Consider the following 22,166-nt stretch of genomic DNA (forward strand, 5'->3'; position numbering starts at 1 on the left):
GCTCAGCGTCTGCGGATCGCGAGAGCCGAAAGTGGCCAGCGGACACGCGCGGCGGCCGTCGCTGCCGTCCCACGACACGAACGCGAACTCCTGCGCGGCCGAAGTCGCAGCAGGTAGCGAGGCGACGTCCGCGCTTGATGGCATAGCACAGGCAGGGGGGGGGGGCTTTGGGGCAGCGGGGATTGCAGACTACATGATGCCAATCAACGAACGACCTTTCGCGCGGATCTTTGGGTCGCCTGTCTAAACCGATCGGAGGTCATAGTAAAGGCAAGTGTTCACTCGTTCACTAGACGCAGCTGCCTTGGGCGGTGTCATTGCGAGAATCGCCTCCCCCCGGCGATCATGGCGTACCAGAACACCAACCTGATGCCAACGCACAGCGACAGCACTGTGCTGCACCTGGGCGTGAAGGCTGGCCAAGTGGCCAACCGTGTGGTGTCTGTGGGGAGTCTCAGTCGGGCGAAGCTGCTGGCTCAGTTGCTGGACGACGCCAAGTTCGACACGTTCGAGTCGCCGAGAGGCTTCACGACGTTCACGGGCAAGAAGAAGGGGGTACCAGTCTCCGTCATTGCAACTGGGATGGTACGAGAGGACTCGCTGGCTGGCTGGCTGGCTGGCTGGCAATCTGGTTGTGGGCGTTGTGATGAAGGGGAGATACGATGCTGTTGTTGTTCCGTGGGCAGGGTGTTCCCAACATGGACTTCGTCGTGCGGGAGACTCGAGCGGTTGTCCAGGGCCCGATGAGTATTATCCGGTGTGGGGACTGTTATGCGACTATAATCTTTGCCCAGAAGCCTTATCTAACGCACGGCCGTGCTGCTCAAGCCAGGTTTGGTACATGTGGAAGTGTGCAAGAGGAAGTTACTCCGGGTAGCGTCGTGGTGAGCGGCAAAGGCTCCGTGATGGTAACGCGCAACCCGGACGCATTCTTTCCTGACGCAGCTGGCGAAGATTGCTACCGAGTATCACGAGTCATGCCCGCATCTCCAGCACTGTCTAAAGCGGTAGCCTTGTGCTTGTTGTATGGAGGTGCTTCCGCACACGTTGACTTTAGCTTTCGTGATTACAGCTTGTCGCTTCGATGGAAAGCAAACTTGGCGCGCTCCGTACTGAGCCTGCGATTGGTGCTTCTAGTGACCGCGACAGAGTTGGCGTGTTTGATGGACTGAACGCCACCGCCTGCTCCTTCTACAGCTCCCAGGGTGACGCCCAGCTCCTTTCGTGCTCTGTTCCGAGTTGTGTATGTATAACATTTTCTTCGTGTCTCTGTAGGTCGTCTCGACTCCGATTTTGACGACCGCAACGAGCACCTCGTGGAGGACCTGACGAAGACGCACCCAGATCTCCACACGGTCGAAATGGAGACCTTCCACCTGTGCGAATGAGTAGTCTGTAGACTTTAGAATGTATGGTGAAAACTAACACAGGCGCTGCCTCTGTTGTATTTTCTTCGCTGCCAGGCTGGACCTGGCGCAACGTAGTCGCGGGTCTATCCAAGCCACTACAGCTGTGCTGGTTGTAGCTAACCGCATCACGGGCCAAGTCGTTGAGTCCGATGTCCTCAAAACGTTGGAGGCTTTCTGGGGTCAAGTCATCCTCGAGACTCTCGCCGATGCCCCACTTCAAGCGTAGAGCGTAGTCGTTACTGCCTGACGGTACTCTCACCATAATTTTTTTTTCAAGTTCAACCAGGGCGGCATGACGCGTACAAAAGGGGAAAAAATGGTCGTGGAATTCAATACGTAAGGATAATTCGAGTACAAACCAGTCTACAAACTCCGTGATCTTTTGGTAGAAGTAAAGTGTCCACCAAAAGGCTTCCTCAAAACAATGAAGTTGATCGTACCATCAGTTTATTTGATAGTATTGGCCGCGAATGTTATCTATCTCGTATGCCGACTCGGTATTGCGGGGTGACTATACCGAAGTGTTTAGGCCTCTAAGGCGAGTGAGTACCAGAGCATGCCACCGCCTTCTCGAGCAGCATCGTCACGTCCGCGTACTTCAGACCAATGCTGGTGACGGTTGTAGCAGCCGGTTTTCCGGTCGCGAGCCACAAGAAGTCCGGGTGGTTGTTATTCGACTCGTAGAGCCACTCACCGCCAATGATCTCCTCGGTATCGTCCAGCCCCAGCAGGTAGTCGTAGTACGCCCCCACCGTGTACTTTTGTTACGACCCGAAGCCACCAGGCCGCCATCCGCCAGCGTCTCGTTGATCCACGACAGACGCGACTTGACGTACACGATGCTCGTGGCGTTCGGGTCCCAGTAATCGTACGAGCCGACACCGAAGAAGGTATTGGCAGCCTCCTGCGGAGTCATGGCCGTCTACTCGTACACCTTGAAGCCGACGACAGGCTGGTTCCAGACCTCTGTTCCGGCGTCTCTGTCGATGATGAAGGTCGTGGTCAACAGACCGAGGAGGTTCGTGGCGGCAATGTGGAAGGAGCCAGGGTTCAGGTCACGGTACGAGTAGTCCGTGTGGCCGCCGTACGCGACGATCGAATCCTCATAGTTGTTATAGCGCGAACCAGTGAATACGGTAGAGATCTGGGCGTCGTCGTAGACGTCCGTGACCAGCGCCTTGATGTCCATGGGCTGGAAGGTCACGCCGTTGAACGTCACGGGGCAGTTGGGCTCCTTCTCGAGGATTGAGGCCGGGGCCCACGCATGGTAAATGCCGTACCACGTCAGAATGCAGCAGCCCGACTGCTTGCCAGCACGTTTAGCACAGACGGTGTCAACCTTGGGGTCATAGCCCTCTTTGTTTATTGTGCACTTGAGATTTTTCGCCTTGGAGTCGACGCCATTGTTCGCAGACACAGCGTTCATAAACTTGGTCACGTCCAAACCAAAAACCTTTGCGTATTTCTCAGCGGGACTGGGCTGGCGTTTGTTCCACGTGTAGTTGATGCTATCCTGGTAGACTGGCCAATTCGAGCCCGCCCATGCGGACGGCTTGTACACCGCCTTGGTAGGGAGATTCTTGAGCTTGAGCTCCATCGTCTTGCCGAAATATTTCTCAAGAGTAGTGATATCGTCTTCCGAAGTCCACTCCAGTCTACGACCAGCAGTGTCATAGAAGCAGGAGATGTGTTGGTCGCTTGTTCCTTGGCGACGTACTCGTCCTGGTCGGCTCCAGTGGTAGGAGTCTCCTCCGACATGAGCTGCGTCCCCACCTTGGTGAACACTGGCTCGGACGGAGACACAGCAGCCTTAGACAGCAAGCTCGTGTCGAGCACAGACATGGGCGAAACTGCTGAGGGCATGGGCGGCACGTTCGGGGCCAGGGGGAGGGTGACGACGCAGTTGCCGTCGTCGGGGATCTCAGTGCCGCGGCCGGGGAAGCTCTCGTCGCCAATGTTGTACGAGTTGCACGTGGTGAATGGGTCGAACGCTAGCGAGGAAGAGGTGACTTGATCCATCTGAAGTGTCACGAGGGCGACAGCAGCCGAGACGAGGTAGACGCTGGGCTTGTAAACCATGGTGGCGGCTTGCTTCAATGCTGATGAAGGTACTTGTTGCCTAGGAAATTGGAGAATGAACAGCATCAGCAGTTCTTGAAATGGGGCCACCCTCAAGTTGGTTCGCATGAAAATGCAGGATTTATGGTTGCAGAGCCCCGATCGCGTGGTGAAGCTCGGGATCTGCTCGGTGGGTAAACGTAAGGCATCGACACACCGTGTGGCTTGCAGGCACACCGTATATAGCGGCAAACAGTTTGCATGTCAACAGGTAAGCGGGGGGGGGGCACGTTGCAGCTTAGCGCATTTTTCTCGGATACTGTACACAGTAGAGCGGCACGTCGGACTGACTCAACATTTCAGGTCGATACCAATGACATTGGTTCAAACTACACTCGATAAAGAGAAAAGTGGGTACCACTCAGCGGCAAACGAACATCGGCCGATAGAGGACAGCTCTTTTATAAGGTATAGAGGTATACGACTCCTGAGTAACTTTTGTTGAGTCTAGCTGGAGGCAGAGCGGACAGATTATAGGATACAGGTATGTAGTCATTCGTGCGATGATAAATGTACTTGTACAAATTCTTCGTCATGGACGTGTGAAGAACGAAGTGATTACTTTGTGTTTATGCGTCTACGTGTACTAATACTGTACTTACACTCTCAATTTTTGAGGCTCAATAACTGCTCATCCCTATACATACCGTCCTGTGAGGCAGGAGGTGAGTTGCTCTCGTAGCACCAGTGTACAATACATGTAGTCTTCTCCACTTCTTGGAATGAACACGAAGAGCGCTGTGTCGGTACAAGTAATGAGCATAATATGCCATATTATGGCCGACCACGTTGATCGCGTTAATATCACGTGATAGGAATCGCACCACGTGATACACTGCATGCACCGTACGGCCAACACATGAGCACTGGTTTCCGTTTCAAAGAGCTCCACACTAGTCAGGTTGACATCGTTCGTGAGAGTCGTTGGGGATACTGCTGGGTGTCTTTGGGGAACACGCACGTATTCAGGTAGAAGTTGATGGCCCCGCGCTGATCGTCTCAGTCTCGAACGTTTTCAGTCGGCGGTGAATATCGTAGCACGCAACATCCACATGGGTATCCGCTTGAGTAGAAGTACTGATAACCACCATACCTTTTTCTTCAACGGGACCAACCGGAAGAAGTATGCGGTATACCGCCCTCGACGTGTCGGATTTGTCTTTCAGCTCCAGTACCAAGTACTGACTAAAGCGGGGCAAGAAATCATCGAGCTGCTGGCGCGTTGACAAAACGTATCCTTTGTGCTCCTCCGACTCGAACTGTGCGTTATCGTTGGCGCTGAATGTCAACTTGAAACGCGGTAGCTCAATCTTCATAACCCCTTGAGAAGACTTGAGCGGGTGAAGAAATGCTTCACTCTCGAAAGTAGTGGGTCATGGAACATTACGCCGGCAGTTTTTTTCCTTACCGTAATTTACCACCGAGAACATTCCTGAAACCTTCTTTCGGGACAGCAGCGATTTCAACGACGACCCCTCTCGACCAGATTCGAGCTCGCACGTCTTTTCGATATGAGGGTAGTTTTAGAACCTCTAAACCGGTCAGATCTAATAGACGTTGATTTGACGACGCCCACTTTATAGCGAGAGCCACGTCTTTTGGACCTTAGGGCGTTTCGGGACCGCTCGTTCAAACCACATTGATAAACCAATAGAACATTACGCCGGCAGATTTTACTAGTAGTTCGGACCAGCGCGACGTGGCGTCTCATCATTGGTTGAAAATCTATGTCACACACCTTCATGTTCGCTTAAGTACGCCAGAAATTCTACATCCTTCTTCCTCATTCCAGAATCTGCCGGCTCGAGGAAAGATGGTGAAGCTCTTCTGTGCGATCGTTGGTGCGGCGGGCAGTGCGTTTCCTGTGGACATTGACGCGGGTCAGTCGGTGGGAGACCTGAAGGACGCGATCAAGGCGGAGAAGATGTACCAGTTCCCTGCTGACGAGCTGCAGCTCTTCCTGGCGAAGACGGAGGGCGGCGCGTGGCTCGTGTCCGACTCAGAAGATGTGAAGAAGCTGAAGAAGGGCGAGAAGACTGTCGCAGTTGAGGCTTTAACAAGCGAAGAGAAGGAGCTACAGGGGGAGTCTGGCCTGCAGAAAGTGTTGAAGGGCATGCAGAAGCCACCAACGGACCAGATTCACGTGCTGGTGGTGGTTCCGGAGCAAGAACACGCACAAACTGGATTGTGGCTTGTCACTGGATCCGTTGGCAACGCGCTGAACACGAAAGGGATTCGCTGCAAACTGTACTGGATGGCGACGTTACGCATTGGATACTACGATCCTACGCGCTGCATCGGCAACAAGAATGTCGCGTTTTGGTATGAAGACAAGAAATTGTGTTTTCATGTTTTATTCGAGACAAGTACGTGCTTCTATATGCTGTCGCTGCATCGTAATACTGCTTCATTGAGGGCTAACTCTGTTTCTTTTATAGAAAATGCTGCTTTGCTGTTCGAAACTGACTTAAGGACTGGGCCACAAACGCTGGGCTCTCCGTTAACTAACCAGGTTGTTGAGACGCGTGTTGCACCAGCTAACGCTGTGTCTACTGATCTCCAGCGCGTCTTCTACTGCGACTACGTTCCAGACGATTCGGAATCTCCTCAAAACAGTTTCATCGATATCGTTGACTACAAGCGTTTCGAATCTGGACTCATCGACTGACGAGTTTCGTTTTCAGCGGATTGAGGACGAGAAGTTCTTCCTACCGTACGGCAAGGCAGAAAGCTGCCATTTGGTGTCGAGAAAGCAAAGCAGAGACCACAAACGGGAATTCGCCAAGTACGATCGCGACTCAAACAACAGGCTTGCGCTTTCTCGCGAAATGCATGGTTGGTTCGACGGTATGAGCATTGAGGTTCCCATCGTCAACATGCTACCCGGATCTGTTGAAGAGAATCAATCCATTGGCAACAGACGCAAGGTACTGTGTGAGCGCGTAGTTCTGGTGTGTGTAAGTTTACTGACATTTGCGTGTAGGTCGAGGTCTTCGTGAAGGTTCTGGATGCTCAGTGCACAGATCGCGTTTTCAGTCGTTTGAAAGGAGGATCAACCAGGACGGACGATCCGCTCATGATGAAGACGTTTGTTCACGTGGAGGATCCAGAAACATTTTGTTTGTGCATGAGGTGGAAGCACGACGATAATGCGGAGCGTTGGAGAAGCTTTTGGGATATGACTCCTGCGGTCGATTGAATGGAATAATGTGGCTCCCGAGTTAAATACTTCGAAGTAGTATTTGATTTCTTGACATACTTTGATCCTGATAAATATAAAGTTAGTAATATACAAAGATGGCGTACTCTCCTGAGCAATACCAAGCTAGCAAGGAACGAATCAAAGCAGCGCAGAAGCGCTACTACCAGCGCACACGCGAAGCCCGTTTATCTTATCAAAAAGACAACGGTGACAAGAATAGAGACCAGATTCGAGCTCGCACGTCTTTTCGATATGAGGGTAGTTTTAGAACCTCTAAACCGGTCAGATCTAATAGACGTTGATTTGACGACGCCCACTTTATAGCGAGAGCCACGTCTTTTGGACCTTAGGGCGTTTCGGGACCGCTCGTTCAAACCACATTGATAAACCAATAGAACATTACGCCGGCAGATTTTACTAGTAGTTCGGACCAGCGCGACGTGGCGTCTCATCATTGGTTGAAAATCTATGTCACACACCTTCATGTTCGCTTAAGTACGCCAGAAATTCTACATCCTTCTTCCTCATTCCAGAATCTGCCGGCTCGAGGAAAGATGGTGAAGCTCTTCTGTGCGATCGTTGGTGCGGCGGGCAGTGCGTTTCCTGTGGACATTGACGCGGGTCAGTCGGTGGGAGACCTGAAGGACGCGATCAAGGCGGAGAAGAAGAACGACTTCAAGGACATCGACGCAGACAAGCTGCAGCTCTTCCTGGCGAAGACGGAGGGCGGCGCGTGGCTCGTGTCCGACTCAGAAGATGTGAAGAAGCTGAAGAAGGGCGAGAAGACTGTCGCAGTTGAGGCTTTAACAAGCGAAGAGAAGGAGCTACAGGGGGAGTCTGGCCTGCAGAAAGTGTTGAAGGGCATGCTGAAGCCATCAACGGACCAGATTCACGTGCTGGTGGTTGCAGATCGGGAGTGCCTTGAAGTCCAGGACGCTGAAATTGCACCGCACCCGAGTCGCAAGAGACGATGGGACAAGTTGAACGAGGTTCTTGATAAGAACAAGAAAGCGAAGAAGGCTGCCGGCTCCACGGGTTTCTCGTACGTGTCGTTCCCGGAGATTGACAGCATCATGCCAGCGACCAAGTATCGACCATCGTCAAAGCCTATCCCTGACGAAAAGCTTGATGCGCTGCATAGATACTTTCCTATCTTGATCAAGGCTTTTGGAGATATCATTACTGGAAAGCGACTGCACTTCATCGTGCCCGTGCTTGCAAGTGTCTGTGCGCTGTTCGATGGAGGCGTCCAAATCCTGGCCGAAGAAACCGTGATTGGGAAACGTGTTCACGGAGACGGAGCCTTTGAGTTCGTGCTTAAGCGCGGCGAGAAACGAGTTTGCATTGTGGAAGCGAAACGTGACGATTTCCAGCAGGGTCTTGCTCAAGCTTACGTGGGAAGTGAAGCACTTGCGGATGTAGAAGGACTGCCGAAAGTGTACAGCATTGTCACGAACTTCTTGGAATGGGTCTTCTCGAGAAGTCTGGATGAAAGAATTGAGCGTGCGACACCCGTGATGATGGTGATGGAGAATGACGTTCCTGCACCTGAATCAGTGAAGCAGATTGCGGGCATGATTTACTCCATCCTGTCGGAAGACAACTAGCTACGTGTGTGCTTGGACCCAGCAGTATTACAGGACCGGATAGCTTCATTTTGACGTGGCGGTCCGTCGACACTACTTTAAACTTATAATACACGATTCTGCCAATTCTCTGCTTCACCATTAATACTTGGTTTAGCTGGCAAGGAACATCGGCGATGTCACAAGGGGCAGTGACATTTTTTTCATCCTAATAAATATAAAGTTAGTAATATACAATGATGGCGTACTCTCCTGAGCAATACCAAGCTAGCAAGGAACGCATCAAAGCAGCACAGAAGCGCTACTATCAGCGCACACGCGTCGCTCGCTTGTACCAAAAGAGCTACGACGACAAGAATCAGCTCGCAAGCGTCAACCCAAAACCGAACTTATTGATGAAGTCGAACTTAATAATGAAACCGAACTTAATGAATTAATTAATTTTTTTTCTCAAAAAGTCAATCCCAATATAGTCAAAGACAATGGTTTAAAACCTCCAAAAAGGTATAAGCCAAATATTTGAATTAATTAATTTCAGAATATTTTGTAAATGACTAAGATATAAAGTCGATCCTGATACAAGGTCAAATAATTATAAAGTCATATCTACGGAGAATAATATAGTCAAGCATATATAGGCAACATGTTTGCATACGAACTCGAAGGATTAAAGAGATTAAATATTCAACCCATTCGATGGGTAGTAGCTACCGTATTAAGGTACGTGGCAAGACGGGGCGCATGGTATACATTAGCAACATTTCCCACCCCACCAACCAAAAATTGGTAGCGAAGCAGTACCAGATCAGTCTAGGCAAGCTCCAAAAGAAGGTGGCTGCTGATTTCAAGGAAGACAGTAAGTACCGCTTCTACCAAGGCAAGAACATGGAGTCGCACCTCTACGAGGGAATTCAGCCTGCTGAGTTCTACGACAAGCTCGAGAACGTGCTCGCAACCCAGAAGTCTGCCTTCAAGGTCAACATCGCTCTTGGATACAAGCTTGTCAGCAGAACTGATGACAGCGAGACTTGCTACTTCCACCCGAATATTAGCAACACGTCTGTATTTAGCACTCCTGTAGCTATCAACAGCAAGGCTGATATTCGTAAGAAGGTGGTCTCGGAGATTCGCTCCATGGAGTTGGCTGACAAGATCAACTACCCCAGCTCCGGGTACATGGTGAAGGGGATTACTGGCTTCAAAATCTATATCTACCAACGCGAACATGCTCTGGGTGATAGCGAGGCTGTCATTCCTAAGGCGATTCGTAATAACAAGCACGTCATCAACTTCCCCAAGACGAACAACAAGTGTGTCTTCCACTGCATTGCTTATCACAAGCAGGAGGGAGCCAAGAAGGATCCTCGCAGAATCCAGGCTCTGGTGAAACAAGCCTTCAAGCAGTACTGTTCGTACAAGGAGATCACCTACACTCTGGGTCTGTTCCGCAATTTCAAGCTATCGACATTCTCCAATTCGATGAGCTTGAGGAGTGCTTCAAGCTGAACATCAACGTCTTCAACATGGATGTTGAGACGGGCAAGGTTGAATGCATTCGCTGCTCGGACAAGGACTATGATTCGATCAACATCCTGTCGCACGAGAATCACGCTCTCTACATCACGAACGTTGGTATGCTCCAGCAGAAGTACCAATGCTCTATGTGTGAGATGGTGTTTGTTAGCTCTGATAAGCTACGCAACCACACTAAGAACCAATGCGAACTCGTGAACATCGAATCGTTCCCAGCTTAGCCAACCATCTACTAACCCGCTTCGAACAGCATTCGTTCCATGCTGACTAAGTACTCCATCAAGGATGCTGACCATACATCGGTCACTTCATTGTCTATGATTTTGAGGCTATCCTCAAGCCTACGGGTGTCAAAAACGGAGAGAATACTATCTTCACAAACGAACACATTCCTGTGTCTGTTTCCGTGGCCGACAGCTTGACTGAGGAGGTGCGATGCTTTGTCAGCGATGACCCGAAGGAGTTGCTCAAGGATATGTTCCAGTACATCAAGGAAGTTGCGGCTAAGATTCAGCAGTACAACGTCTCGAAGTACGAGTCTTTGCTCCGCAAAATCATCAACGTCCATGGTTTGACTGACGCTGAGGTTCCTGGTCTAGACTTGGGTAAGACGTACAAGATGGATGATGTCCATGCTTGGATTCAGAACGGGGAGTTTGCTTGTTTCTTCGATTTCCACAGCAAGCTCACGTTCGGTAAGAAGCGCTCGGATTATGGCAAGCTGAAGCAGTGCATTGGTCAGGTACCAGTATTCGGATTCAACTCTGGACGCTACGACATCGACCTCATCAAGGCGGACCTGTTTGCAGTCATCGGTACTGACAACATCACATCAGTCATCAAGAATCCTAGCTACATGTGCATCGCCACGTCAGACATGAAAATGCTTGACATTAGCAACTATGTTCCGGCAGGCACCAGCTATGCAAAGTACTTGTCGACATATCTCGGTGAGTGCAAGTGTAATGACAAGATTCGATGCGTCTGTGGCCTAGGAAAAGGCATCTTCCCGTACGAGTACATTACTTCATTTGACGTACTCAGTCAGACGGAAGTCCCTCCTAAGTCGGCGTTCGACAGTGCTCTTCGTAGCACTAGCATCAGCGATGAGGACTGTGTGCGGGTACAGTTCGTCTGGGAACACTATGGCATGAAGTCAATCAAGGATCTACTCATTTGGTACAACAACCTCGATGTAGTACCCTTCATCAAGGCCATCAAAGCCCAGCGAGAACTATTCAAACGTTTCGAACTTGATATGTTCACTGATGGTGTGTCGCTACCTGGTCTCTCTGAGAAAGCCATGTATCAGACGTGCTTCAACAACCTCCAGCAACCCAGTAAGGAGCCTGCTGAAGCGTTTGACTTTCCCGCTAGTCGCTTAAGTGGATATAAGACCCAGGATGCTGATGCCGATCGTGAATGCAATATGACGCTAGAACACCTCAACGACTTGCTAGAGCGACAAAAATACCTGTGTGGGCTATGCTACAAGCAACTCACAGCTGATACTGCCTCGGCTGACCGAATCAATAATAAGCTCGGACACATCGATGGTAATATCTTGATCAGCTGTGTGGGATGCAACGTTGCTCGCAAGAACATGCCGCTAAAGGGCTTCCGCCACAAGAAGCTACTTGAATTCAACTCAGACAGGTTGGTGTACAGTATCGATAGAGAGGAGAAGGACATCTACACCAAGATGAAGGCGAACATTGCTGGTGGTCCTTCTATCATCTTCAACAGATACGCGAAACGCAACGAGACCAAGATTCGAGGGGGTAGGATCTGCAAAAAGATCATCGGCTACGATGCTAATGCTCTGTATTTGTGGGCTCTTGGTAATGAGATGCCATGTGGACGGTGGACTACCGTCGAAGCATACACAGGGATCGTATGATATTGTAAATGACAAGATCTTTGGCTTCCTCGAGTGTGATATCCGTACACCAGAGCACCTCAAACCCTACTTCAGTGAAATGACCCCAATTTTCAAGAACACCCTTATCGACTGCAGCGATCGGAGTGTCATCGGTCAGCACATGTTCGAGTACAACGAGGAGCGCAAGCAAAGCCGAGCAAAGCCGGCTCGCAAACTCATCGGGAGCTACTTTGGTGAGAAGATCCTCATTTATGCACCGCTACTCAAATGGTACATTTCTCATGGTATGGAGATCACCAAGACTTACAGCTTCATCAAGGCTAGCTCTCACAAGGCATTTGCACCATTCATGGAAGCCGTATCGAGCGCGCGACGAGAGGGTGATGAAAATGTTAAATCCATCTGTAAGATCATTATTGCGAAGGTATGTGACTCTGATATGGATAATTTAGTCCAAGAGTTGAAAAAAACCATTACGAACCCTAAATCATTTGATGCGCTCATTATCGATAGATTCATGAATGAATCGACAACCAATCCTAAGATTCATTTGGTTCTAGACTTGTTGACTAAGCTGAAAACGCTTAGTGAGGGTAGCAATAATAAGGCTATGATTGCTGAGATGATGAAACTGGTTGGTAATAGTGCGTTTGGTCGATCTGGCATGGACATGAGCAAGCACAAGGAGGTCAGGTATGAGTCGGACGATAAGGCAATCAAGGCCAACATTGAGCACTTCACCTTCCATGGAATGGAAGAGCTGAATGATTCATGTGAATTCACTATGAAGAAGCGAAAGCTCAACAATAAGAACCCAATTCATCTATCGATTGCAATCTATCAGCTCGCTAAGCTCCGTATGCTGCAATTCTACTATGATTGCATTGACTTCTACTTCGACCGTTCGGAATTCCAGTACCAAGAAATGGACACAGACTCGGCTTATATTGCGTTCAGCTGTGAGAAGCCATTCGTTGAGTGTATCAAGCCCGAGCTTCGTGAGCATTTTCAGCAGCATAAGTACGAGTGGTTCCCACGTGATTATAGCGAAGAGATGGCTCAGTTTGAACGCCGAACGCCAGGTTTGTTCAAGGATGAGTGGTCTGGTGATGCTATGGTATCATTGTCCTCTAAGAACTACATTTGCTACCTACCAGACGAATCTTACAAGGTCAAGGTTTCAGCGAAGGGAGTCCAGCAGAGTGGTGGCCGCAATGGCGACGTCCTCAACCCAGATGGCTTTGAATCAGTTGTTCGCGATCGCATCACGCTACAGGGCACCAACAAGGGGTTTAGACTCAGTAAGGAGAGTAAGTCAATCATTACGTACACCCAGACTAAAACAGCTCTAAACTACTATTATGACAAGCGTCGTGTACTTGCGGATGGTATCACCACCGAACCGCTTGACATACAAGCAACTACCTGGCAGGGGATTTTTTTGTTTTATAACCATATAGAGCCATGGATCAGCTGTTGTCCAAATTATACTATGACCCCAAAACGGGCTATGTGGGTGCCCAAGCCTTATACCAGAAGGCTAATGAACTGGAGCCGAAGATTACGATGAAAATCGTCAAGGAATGGTACTCAAACCAGAGCGATATTCAGCGATTTCAGGAGCAGAAGAAGCGATACGATGGGTTCAAAATCGCATCGACTAACCCCGATTCGTGGCAGATGGACTTGGCGTTTTGGGAGAAAAGACCAATCTTGACTGCGATCAACATCAACTCTCGCCTAGGCTACGCAAAACTACTAACCAACAAAACTGGCCCGACCGCACTAGCAGCAATTCGGGTTTTTGTCCGCCTCCATAAGGTTGACATTCTCACAACCGATAATGGTTCAGAATTCATGAACCAACAGGCTCAGAAATTATTCAAAACTAAGAAAATTGACCATTTCAACAATGAGCCTGGAGATCACGCCAAAATGGGTAAAATTGAACGCTTCAATAGAACTCTGAAGCAGCGCCTTGTCAAAATCGAACCAAAGCGACTAACCCAGAAGCTCATAGCTGCTGTTATTGAGAACTACAATAGCACGACCCATCGGACGGTTGGTATGACCCCCAACGAAGCTAAAGGTAAGGTAATTGAATCTGAACTAGTCCACAACCAGGCTGAAGCCGAGAGTATTGAAAACGAGTTCGAGGTCGGTGAAAAGGTCTTGTATCGACTAAAAAAGAAAACATTTGATAAAGAAGCAGCAAGATGGTCTAAGGCTGTGTATTCGGTGGTAGGTATTGATGGCTACCGCATCCAAATCAAGTCGAAAAACGGACACACTCTTTACAAGGGGTCAAACGATCTAAAAATTGTTAAAGCAGAAACATCTGAAGCTACTATCAACAGAGGTGATATTTTAGAGGTGGAGAAGATCTTAGACCACAAAAAGATGCGATCCGGCAAGTACAAGTATCTCGTTCAGTGGGTCGGTAATGAAAATGACTCCTGGGAGCCACAAGATAATCTTAGATTAGTCAATAAGAACAATAGATCAACCTTAGAGAATGAGTACTGGAAGTCGAAAAAAAGTGAGTCGAACTAGCTTCGAAATGAGTTTAATAGAGCAATCCTCTGTAAGCGTTGACTCATCTATATCTATCAATCTATTTTCCGAAAATAATGCTTAAAAATATATGGCTTCATATATATAATGTGTTGCAACTGCGAGAGAATCAACGTGAGCTTGTACAGCTCCGAAGAAAGCTGTGGATAATTCAAGAGGTTAGTCGAATCAAAAATGAACTCAGAGATTTAGACCCAGTAGCCAATTTCCGGAAAACCGTGTGCAATCTACAGTACCGCGACCAGTTAGAAACGATATTTGGTGTGCCGTTTCATTGCATCAAGGATCGATACATTAATCTCCTCAATGAGCGAAACCGTGTCTGTCATACGTATCAACCATTTAGGCATGACTCCGTTATGCCAAGCTATTGGTGAGTATGTATTTAATCGATGCTAATATTTTTTTATGACTACCATGATATAGTTAGACGATGTTCCCAACTTTACATCCCTCGCTCAACGAGAGCAAAAGCGGCAGGATCTACTCGAACGAGCTGAGCGCCGAGTTCGTCAAGCCAAGTCCAAGCGCCTTATGTACGAAGGTGCATCATGGGCTAGCGATATCGCGAATGGTATCACTACTGTTCCAAAGAAATCAACACAATCCGCTCAGTCTGATATTTCGGTTGGCCCTGACGAGGCTACGCCGGAAGAGTTAAAAAAAAGTCTGAATATTGAAAACGCCCAAAAAAAACTGAGTCCTCAACAATGGTAGATGCTGAAGTTAATGTAACACCTGAAATGAACGATGCATCGACTACTGCAAAGCTTCAGTCCGTTGATGCTTCCAGTACTGCTAAGCCCAAAACCAGTGATGGTTGGGTCCACGTGAGCCCCGATATGACTGATGTTGGAGTTGATAATAGTGCAAGAATGACAGATGCTGGTGTTGGCCCTGATAGTCCACTGCCGCAAAAGCCCGTCGAAGAAGATTTGTTCGACGAAGGCAATGCTGAGATGAAAAATCAAACAAAGTCAAAGGAAGCGGTCGCTAAAATCTTCGAGGTTTACCCCATCCTTGCAGAACTACATATTCACCCTATTGCTTCCAACGGCCGGCAGCTTACTAAGTATTATATTGGGATGGATGCTAAGGTGTACAGTATTAAACTGAGAAAATATGTACTAGTTCCGAACATTGATTGGTCTGAGAGGTATGACCATATTGGTGAGGTATTAATTAATGATGTCAGATTCCTCGCATACGTCAATGAGAAGGAGCGACGTAATGAGATGGGTAAAGAGGACAAAATAGCCCATACCAGGTTTGGCAAAATATTGGCTCAAAAAGAAAAAGAATCAATGCCTCAGAAGGAGATTATTCAAACCGCTCTATGCAGAGACTTGACGACAGTTTTGTGTTCGATACTGGAACATCCACAAGATTCGATCAAATGGACAGCAAGCTTAAATTAGTTTTTGGACAATTAGCAAAAATAGGGAAGTCCTTGAATCTAACGGATTGATAAAGAAGATTGTACCAATTCTTAATGGTTCCGCAAAATCTTCTCCTATTGACAAAGATGGCTATGTTTGGATCAATGGCAATAGCATTAGCGTTTACGGGAAAGATAGCGATCGTGTGAAGCAAGCAATCACTCAGAAAGTGAACTGGATAATGACATTCCAATCTTTCATTAATATGACTAAAGCCAGGGGCCTCGAGTTAGAACTAGTTGGTAGCAATGAAACCAAACACATAAATGATTTTACCCCAGCTAATGGTGAAGCTCAGCATGGGTTAATGAGTGGTTTTGATGAAGACATGGACCCAAGCCTATCAAACGCTGATAACGAAGCCAAGAATATCTTAACTGATTACTACAGCCAGTTGCACGCTAATAGTATTGATATTACATTTCGGCTACAACCAATCGTGAAAATCAACGGTGTTGTTAAGTCCCATCCATCATACTACTTTGGGCAGCCATCGGGGTCTAGACCCCTAAATATTTTAAATCGTGAAAACAAAGCACACAAGCAGGTGAGTGGTGTAGCTTGGAAGGGGCTAATGAAGAATATCATGTGGGTGGATACCTTTTCGTCCCTACTCAACGGGGTTGAGGACTTGGACCGCTATCTTAATGAGGTTGAATACCCCTTCCCATCGAGCGATGAAGAAGCAGCTAAGATACTTGAAGAAAAGGAGCTTGATAAGAAAAGACGTAAAAACCTGGATGCTAATCTTGAAATATTGAATGAGGCTATTCTAAAGTCTGTACACGATATTAGACAGCATAGCGTTGAAGAGTATGAATACGATGACAGCTTGCAAAAGCTTCATGATGGGTCAGAAGCAGCTTTTCAGACATACGGTGAGGCTCAGAAACGCTATGAAGAAGCAAAAGAGGCTGGTAGAGGGAATAACTCAAAAGCAGCGAGATCGGTGTTGAAGGCAGCTACATCAGCTATGAAGGCGACAAAATCGATATATCAAACGAAGGCTAAGCGATACGCCGAGGCAAGCGAGGTATCCGGCAGTGGCGTTAAACGAAAGCTTCAAGGTCGAGGATTGCGCGGTGTAGGTGTTGCCCCGCTGGAAGGTGTAGTTAGTTCGCCGAGGCCGTACCTACAATCTCAATGAGATCCAAGGATTAGCAACGCCGTCAGCCTACACATACAAGCAGATCGGAAGCAAGTATATTCGTATCCCCGACCTTGATGCTAAAAAGCTCGTGATCGTTCAGCCGAATCGGCGTAAATGTGGTCCTAAGTGGGAAATCAGTGATAGCCTCCAAGCCATGATCAAGGCACTTGTCTATAAGAACCATATCGATCAATCCGCTTACGATAAGCTTAGCGTTGAAGATAAGAAACTGTTCAAGGAGGTTCTATTGATTACTCATCTCCAATACAGCTTCCACGATAAGTTAGAGGATCCTCTAGATACGCTTAGGGCTGAATACGATAAGCTAAAAGGAGAGCTACAACTCGGAAATGACAACCCCAGTATCATCAAGCAGCTCAAGTCTCTCACGGTGGATATGTACAGCAATCGACTGATTGATGATAAAGAGCTCAAAGATATTATCTCCCGTTTATTATAAAACCATGTTCTTCTTCAACTCGCGCATTATATCCAGTTCCGGAGGCAGCTATGGTGACAATAGCGACCTCAACGTCACTGAGTTGAAAGCTATCATGAAGAACCTCATCATTCATGATCGTCCCCAGAAGATCCAAGCCGCTGTGTGGGCTACTGACCTCGACAAGTCGACCAAGAAGGTGGAGGCATCTACCCAAACGGAAGGCGGCCGAGTCTGGGCTTACCAGCCAAAACAAAGTCAAAGTCTGTGAAGACATTTGCTCTATAGAGCAGAGCGGATATACTTAGATGTCTACGTCTGTTTTCTTCTCTCGATAGAGTCTGATTTTTTTTATCTCCGATATCGATAGCCATGACAGCATTCTTGCCACTATGCACGTTGTACATTGGGATAAAAGCATTATTCCCTATCGAAACCACTCCAGCGTGCATCGTTATTGAACCGATTACTTGGCCAGTTTCAGGGTTAGTCAGGTTCGTTTTGATCGTTTTACTTGGTCCGCAGCCCAGGATACTCTATTACAACGATTTACTCAAGATCTGCTCTATATTTATCGGTGCGAAATTATCCCTGAGCCAATACCATATATAACCTCTCGTGGAATTCGACAATTCGATCACATTGTAGTTGATCAGTATCAACGACATTAGCGTTAGTAGTCTGAGGGCAAGCGGTCTTCGCCACGAACTGGGTTTGACAGATACCATTCTATATTTACTCAGACATAATCGCTCTCAACTCATTGAGTTCAGCTTTGAGATTATTGATTTGGCCTTGCTGTTCTTGGATAGATTTACACAGTACCGAGGTTAAACTGGCGAGATCGATTCCCCATGGATTCACTGGAAACCCATCCGGATTAAGCTCATCGTTTGCTCCGATTTCTACTGCTTCTGGTATGACCTTATACAGCTCCTGCGCGATATAGCCAACATGGACAGTCTGCTCTTGAACCATTCTGAATTTTCTAGGTCTCATTCTCATAAGGCTTGCCAAACCATAGGGGCAGTCTACAATGTCCGCCTTCAACCTCTCATCGCTTGCATTGGTATAGCTTCCTCCACGCACCGGGACATAGGCTGTCCACGCGTAATTAGCATCGCATTTTCCCAACCTGATAGCTCCTACGGTTGAATCAGTACCAATCGCTGGATAGTCAGTCTGAGACCAATTGAATCGATACCTAGCAAATCCATCGCCGCCTCCCTTTACGTGCATGAAATTATTCGCCCATACCTCTCCGCCTGAGTGAATGGTTGCTTCTGGCGACCACGTACTCATACCAACTCCCAGTCTTCCTGAGCTGTTTAGATAAGCTTGAGTTGTGTTTCCAACCATGAACCTTAGCGGGTCGCTCGTAGTGGTGCCTGGAGCTACACCACTACTTCCTCCCGCGACATCGTTGTATACCTGAATTTCAAATTCGATTGGAGTAGTAGCATCCTTGGCTATACGCATTGCGCGTTGCCAAGTAAATTCGTGCTCGAAACTATATCTATTTTTGCAGTACTGGTAGCTGATCCAAAGCGAATGTATCCTGCTTGAGTGATTCTCATACGTTCAGTCATTGGTGATAATGCATTAGCTCCTGACCGTGTACTGATTGCAAAATCAGCCATTGAATATTGAAGACTCGTAGCGGTTCTAGTACAATATAGATCAACGCTAGGGGTGTACGTTGTCATATCACTAGTACCTTTAATCGTGAACGATAATCCGGCCTGAGCGCCAACCGTATTGCTTTGATTACGAATCATGAGATTAAAATCAGAGGCACGCGTTGTTGATGTAAATGATGTCCCGGCCGCAATCTGACATTGGGTAGAAGTAGTGGATATCAGTTGGTTGACGTTAGAGATGAGATACCTGATGAGATGCTACTGTTAGAATCTAGTACAAGAGCCTTTGATGCTTCTGCAGTTCCTGCTCCGGTGGTAAGATCTAGATAGTTCAGCTCAACGGTTGATGCTGTGCATCCAGCAAGCTTGTTCAGCTCCGCACCTGTAGCATTGAGAGTATCTCCCCTGAGTTGAAGCGTAGTAGGATTGATATTCAAGGTCGTTGCATTCATAGTTTGAGTACCTGACTTACTAATCGTATCACATGTGATCGTAGGCGATGATATTGAAGTCGAAGCTATAAAGTTTCGTGATATGGTTAGATCGCGAATGCCAGAGTAATCTTTCGTACTATTGAGAACGACAACGCTACTGGCTGAAGCGCCCCCTTCGATAACATTGAGAAAGTAAGCATGATTGAAATTTATCCAAGAACTGACTCCATCCCAAAATTTCAGATTCGGAATGAATAAGCCGGTTCCACCAGCGCTAAGGGTTAGATTGCTAAGCGTACCTAGACTAGTAATATTAGGCTGAGCAGCGGTTTGTAGCGTTCCTGTTATCGACGTCGCTGTGAGCGAGCTCAGGGTTCCTAGGCTGGTAATGTTGGGCTGAGCAGCTGTTGTTAGCGTACCCGATACATTACCCGAGCAATTTACAGCGGTTAGAGTACTTAACGATGTTATATTAGGCTGAGCAGCAGTCTGTAGCGTACCAGTAATGTTAGTTGCAGTTAGCGAGCTAAGACCTGTAATGGATCGACTTGCACCAGTATAGGTTAAACTGCCTCCGATAGTCAATCCAGTAAGCGTACCTAAGCTGGTGATATTTGGTTGAGCAGCCGTCGCTAGCGTTCCATTGATGTTTCCACTCACGGTGAGCGACGAGAGTGTTCCTACACTAGTTACGTTGGTCTGAGCAGCAGTTGCCAATGTACCAGATATGTTTCCACTCACGGTGAGGGACGATAGCGTGCCTAAGCTAGTAATATTAGGCTGAGCCGCTGTCTGCAGCGTGCCAGTAATCGACGTTGCCGTCAAACTACTAATAGTAGCAATTTCACCTGATGCACCAAGTACCAGAGCTTTGTTGATAGCGGCAGTACCTGGAGTAATATCAGCTACATAAGTTGGTACGCCTGAAACGGAAGCACCATTAACAGTTAGGCTACTACAGCTTAGTGCTCCAAGACCGCTGATGTTCCCACCAATTCCAGGGACAAGCGCTACACCAGGTGATGCTACGCCTTGAGAGACACCAGTAATGTACGTCAAGCGATAGTCATACTTGTTCAGATAAAGAGTCTGAGCATAGTCATACGTTAGAAACCCGCTGGCATCCAATTGGAGAAAGAATGCCGGATTATAAATCGGCGATGTGAATATCGGGCTAGGATAAGAAAAACCTGAACTCATCTTTGTTTGATCCTATATAGTTTAGACGATAATCATGAGCGGTATTCCAGATTTCGGAGCTTCAATCCCTAAAAAATTCAAAAGCGCCTCTATGGGTGATATTCCAGCACTTGACATCAAAGCGCTGTTTAGAATGGTGGTTCTGGGGCCATCGTTCTCAGGGAAGAACAAATTATGTATGTTCATCCTCAAGCATTCTCCTCACGTATTTGCTCATCTAACGATCATTGCTCGTAATCCTCACCAGGAGGTATATGAGTATCTTCGTGATAAGCTTGATGACTTTATCACATTCACCGACCCTGACTCGCCTCCGAGTGTTGAACGGGTACGTCATACACCAATTAATTCCAATAAGCCTGAGCTCGTCATCATCGATGACTACAGCAACGATAAGCTTCTTCAGAAGAATTTGTTCTCTCATTACTTCACTAGAGGGCGCCACTTCAAGCTATCAACCATCTTCTTAAGCCACAGCTACTTCGCAACGGACAAGATGATCAGATTGAACTCAGAGTACGTAGCGATCCTGAAAGCTAATTCTACGCGAGACCTCCAGATGGTTGTGAAAGATTTTAATATCAAGGGAGTAGATGAGCGTTCAATCGTCTATTATTACAACAAAGCCACGGAGCGAAAGGGCCAAATGCTCTTCATTGATTCGGTCAAGGGTCAGATCAGGTATAACTTCGATAGACCGATTCGTATCGAGGACTAATTCCAATTTATCAAACAAAAATATGCCTACAAACATATAATCAATATGTCCAGCTTTATCAAACTCGACAGCACCAATCTGGTACAAGATGGAACCAATTCAACCTGGAAATACTCCTTTCCCGGATCGGCGGCTGACTTCCGCGATGTAGTATGTGCCATTCAATCGATTTCGATTTGCATTGAATCAATGTTATACTCGATGTATGACAGCGAGTATAACATTGATTCAATGCAATTTCAGAACACAACGTTCAAAATCGAAGTACCTACCGCTGCAACTACATCCACAATCAGTGTATCCCTCCCTGATAGTATTTATTCGTATGACGATATCAACCGAAGCATTCAGACTGCTCTTGTCAATGCTGGGGCGTATCTAATCGATCCGTCGGGGGATAACGTATTCTATATCAAAATGAGTGCTAACAGTGTCTATTACGCTTGTCAGCTTGATTTCTCTCCTGCGCCTACAACTCTACCAACTACCGGTGAAACATGGACCAGACCTACCTCCGGTTTATACTCCTCTGGTGGTACTGGATTGCCGACTACTACTCGCGTTCCTCGACTGATCATCGATAATGCTGAATTCGGTAAAGTTGTTGGTCTCACAGCGGGTACATACCCCTCCACATCAGCTACTGTTGCAAGTGCTCAGCTATCGAACATCATTCCTCAGATTCACCCGACCAGTTCCTACATCGTTCGTTGCGATCTGATCAAAAACGAATACGTGGCTTCTGGTGATATTGTCAGTGCTTTTGATAGAGGTGATGCCGCTATTGGAAAGGTCATTTCATACAAACCGAGCCAGTATGCGTGGATGAACTGTCATAATGG

The 22,166-nt window shown here is 47.5% G+C and overlaps 9 protein-coding genes across 9 annotated transcripts; 7 read left to right on the plus strand and 2 right to left on the minus strand.

The window, feature by feature from the left end:
- Window positions 1-340: 340 nt before the first annotated feature.
- PHYSODRAFT_563892 (hypothetical protein) lies at window positions 341-1,388 on the plus strand (the record flags this gene model as incomplete). The annotated part of the gene is made up of 5 exons (XM_009535576.1): window positions 341-585; window positions 687-757; window positions 833-1,007; window positions 1,073-1,205; window positions 1,276-1,388. Exons 1-5 carry the CDS (start codon window positions 346-348, stop codon window positions 1,386-1,388), a joined length of 732 nt encoding a protein of 243 aa, XP_009533871.1. The 5' UTR covers window positions 341-345.
- A 554-nt stretch (window positions 1,389-1,942) lies between these two features.
- Window positions 1,943-3,488, minus strand: PHYSODRAFT_256669 (hypothetical protein; the record flags this gene model as incomplete). Its single annotated transcript, XM_009535577.1, has 4 exons — window positions 1,943-2,167; window positions 2,191-2,313; window positions 2,344-3,064; window positions 3,127-3,488. The coding sequence occupies 4 exons, from the start codon at window positions 3,486-3,488 to the stop codon at window positions 1,943-1,945; spliced, it is 1,431 nt and encodes a 476-aa protein (XP_009533872.1).
- Window positions 3,489-5,322: 1,834 nt separating this feature from the next.
- Window positions 5,323-6,096, plus strand: PHYSODRAFT_287170 (hypothetical protein; the record flags this gene model as incomplete). The annotated part of the gene is made up of 2 exons (XM_009535578.1): window positions 5,323-5,893; window positions 5,966-6,096. Coding segments are annotated over exons 1-2 (623 nt in total), but the record flags the coding sequence as incomplete, so codon positions are not given.
- Window positions 6,097-6,824: 728 nt separating this feature from the next.
- PHYSODRAFT_520637 (hypothetical protein) lies at window positions 6,825-7,031 on the plus strand (the record flags this gene model as incomplete). The annotated part of the gene is made up of 1 exon (XM_009535579.1): window positions 6,825-7,031. One exon carries the CDS (start codon window positions 6,825-6,827, stop codon window positions 7,029-7,031), a length of 207 nt encoding a protein of 68 aa, XP_009533874.1.
- Window positions 7,032-7,283: 252 nt separating this feature from the next.
- On the plus strand, window positions 7,284-8,336 carry PHYSODRAFT_247239 (hypothetical protein; the record flags this gene model as incomplete). The annotated part of the gene is made up of 1 exon (XM_009535580.1): window positions 7,284-8,336. One exon carries the CDS (start codon window positions 7,284-7,286, stop codon window positions 8,334-8,336), a length of 1,053 nt encoding a protein of 350 aa, XP_009533875.1.
- Window positions 8,337-9,838: 1,502 nt separating this feature from the next.
- PHYSODRAFT_256653 (hypothetical protein) lies at window positions 9,839-11,308 on the plus strand (the record flags this gene model as incomplete). Its single annotated transcript, XM_009535581.1, has 2 exons — window positions 9,839-9,947; window positions 10,211-11,308. Coding segments are annotated over 2 exons (1,207 nt in total), but the record flags the coding sequence as incomplete, so codon positions are not given.
- A 9,061-nt stretch (window positions 11,309-20,369) lies between these two features.
- Window positions 20,370-20,606, minus strand: PHYSODRAFT_378779 (hypothetical protein; the record flags this gene model as incomplete). Its single annotated transcript, XM_009535582.1, has 1 exon — window positions 20,370-20,606. A coding segment is annotated over one exon (237 nt), but the record flags the coding sequence as incomplete, so codon positions are not given.
- A 34-nt stretch (window positions 20,607-20,640) lies between these two features.
- Window positions 20,641-21,324, plus strand: PHYSODRAFT_518529 (hypothetical protein; the record flags this gene model as incomplete). The annotated part of the gene is made up of 2 exons (XM_009535583.1): window positions 20,641-20,925; window positions 20,971-21,324. The coding sequence occupies 2 exons, from the start codon at window positions 20,641-20,643 to the stop codon at window positions 21,322-21,324; spliced, it is 639 nt and encodes a 212-aa protein (XP_009533878.1).
- A 45-nt stretch (window positions 21,325-21,369) lies between these two features.
- On the plus strand, window positions 21,370-22,164 carry PHYSODRAFT_459623 (hypothetical protein; the record flags this gene model as incomplete). The annotated part of the gene is made up of 1 exon (XM_009535584.1): window positions 21,370-22,164. A coding segment is annotated over one exon (795 nt), but the record flags the coding sequence as incomplete, so codon positions are not given.
- Between the last annotated feature and the right edge of the window lie 2 nt (window positions 22,165-22,166).

The sequence above is a fragment of the Phytophthora sojae genome (assembly GCF_000149755.1).
Source record: "Phytophthora sojae unplaced genomic scaffold PHYSOscaffold_8, whole genome shotgun sequence".
In the NCBI taxonomy this organism is placed as follows: Eukaryota; Oomycota; class Peronosporomycetes; order Peronosporales; family Peronosporaceae; genus Phytophthora; species Phytophthora sojae.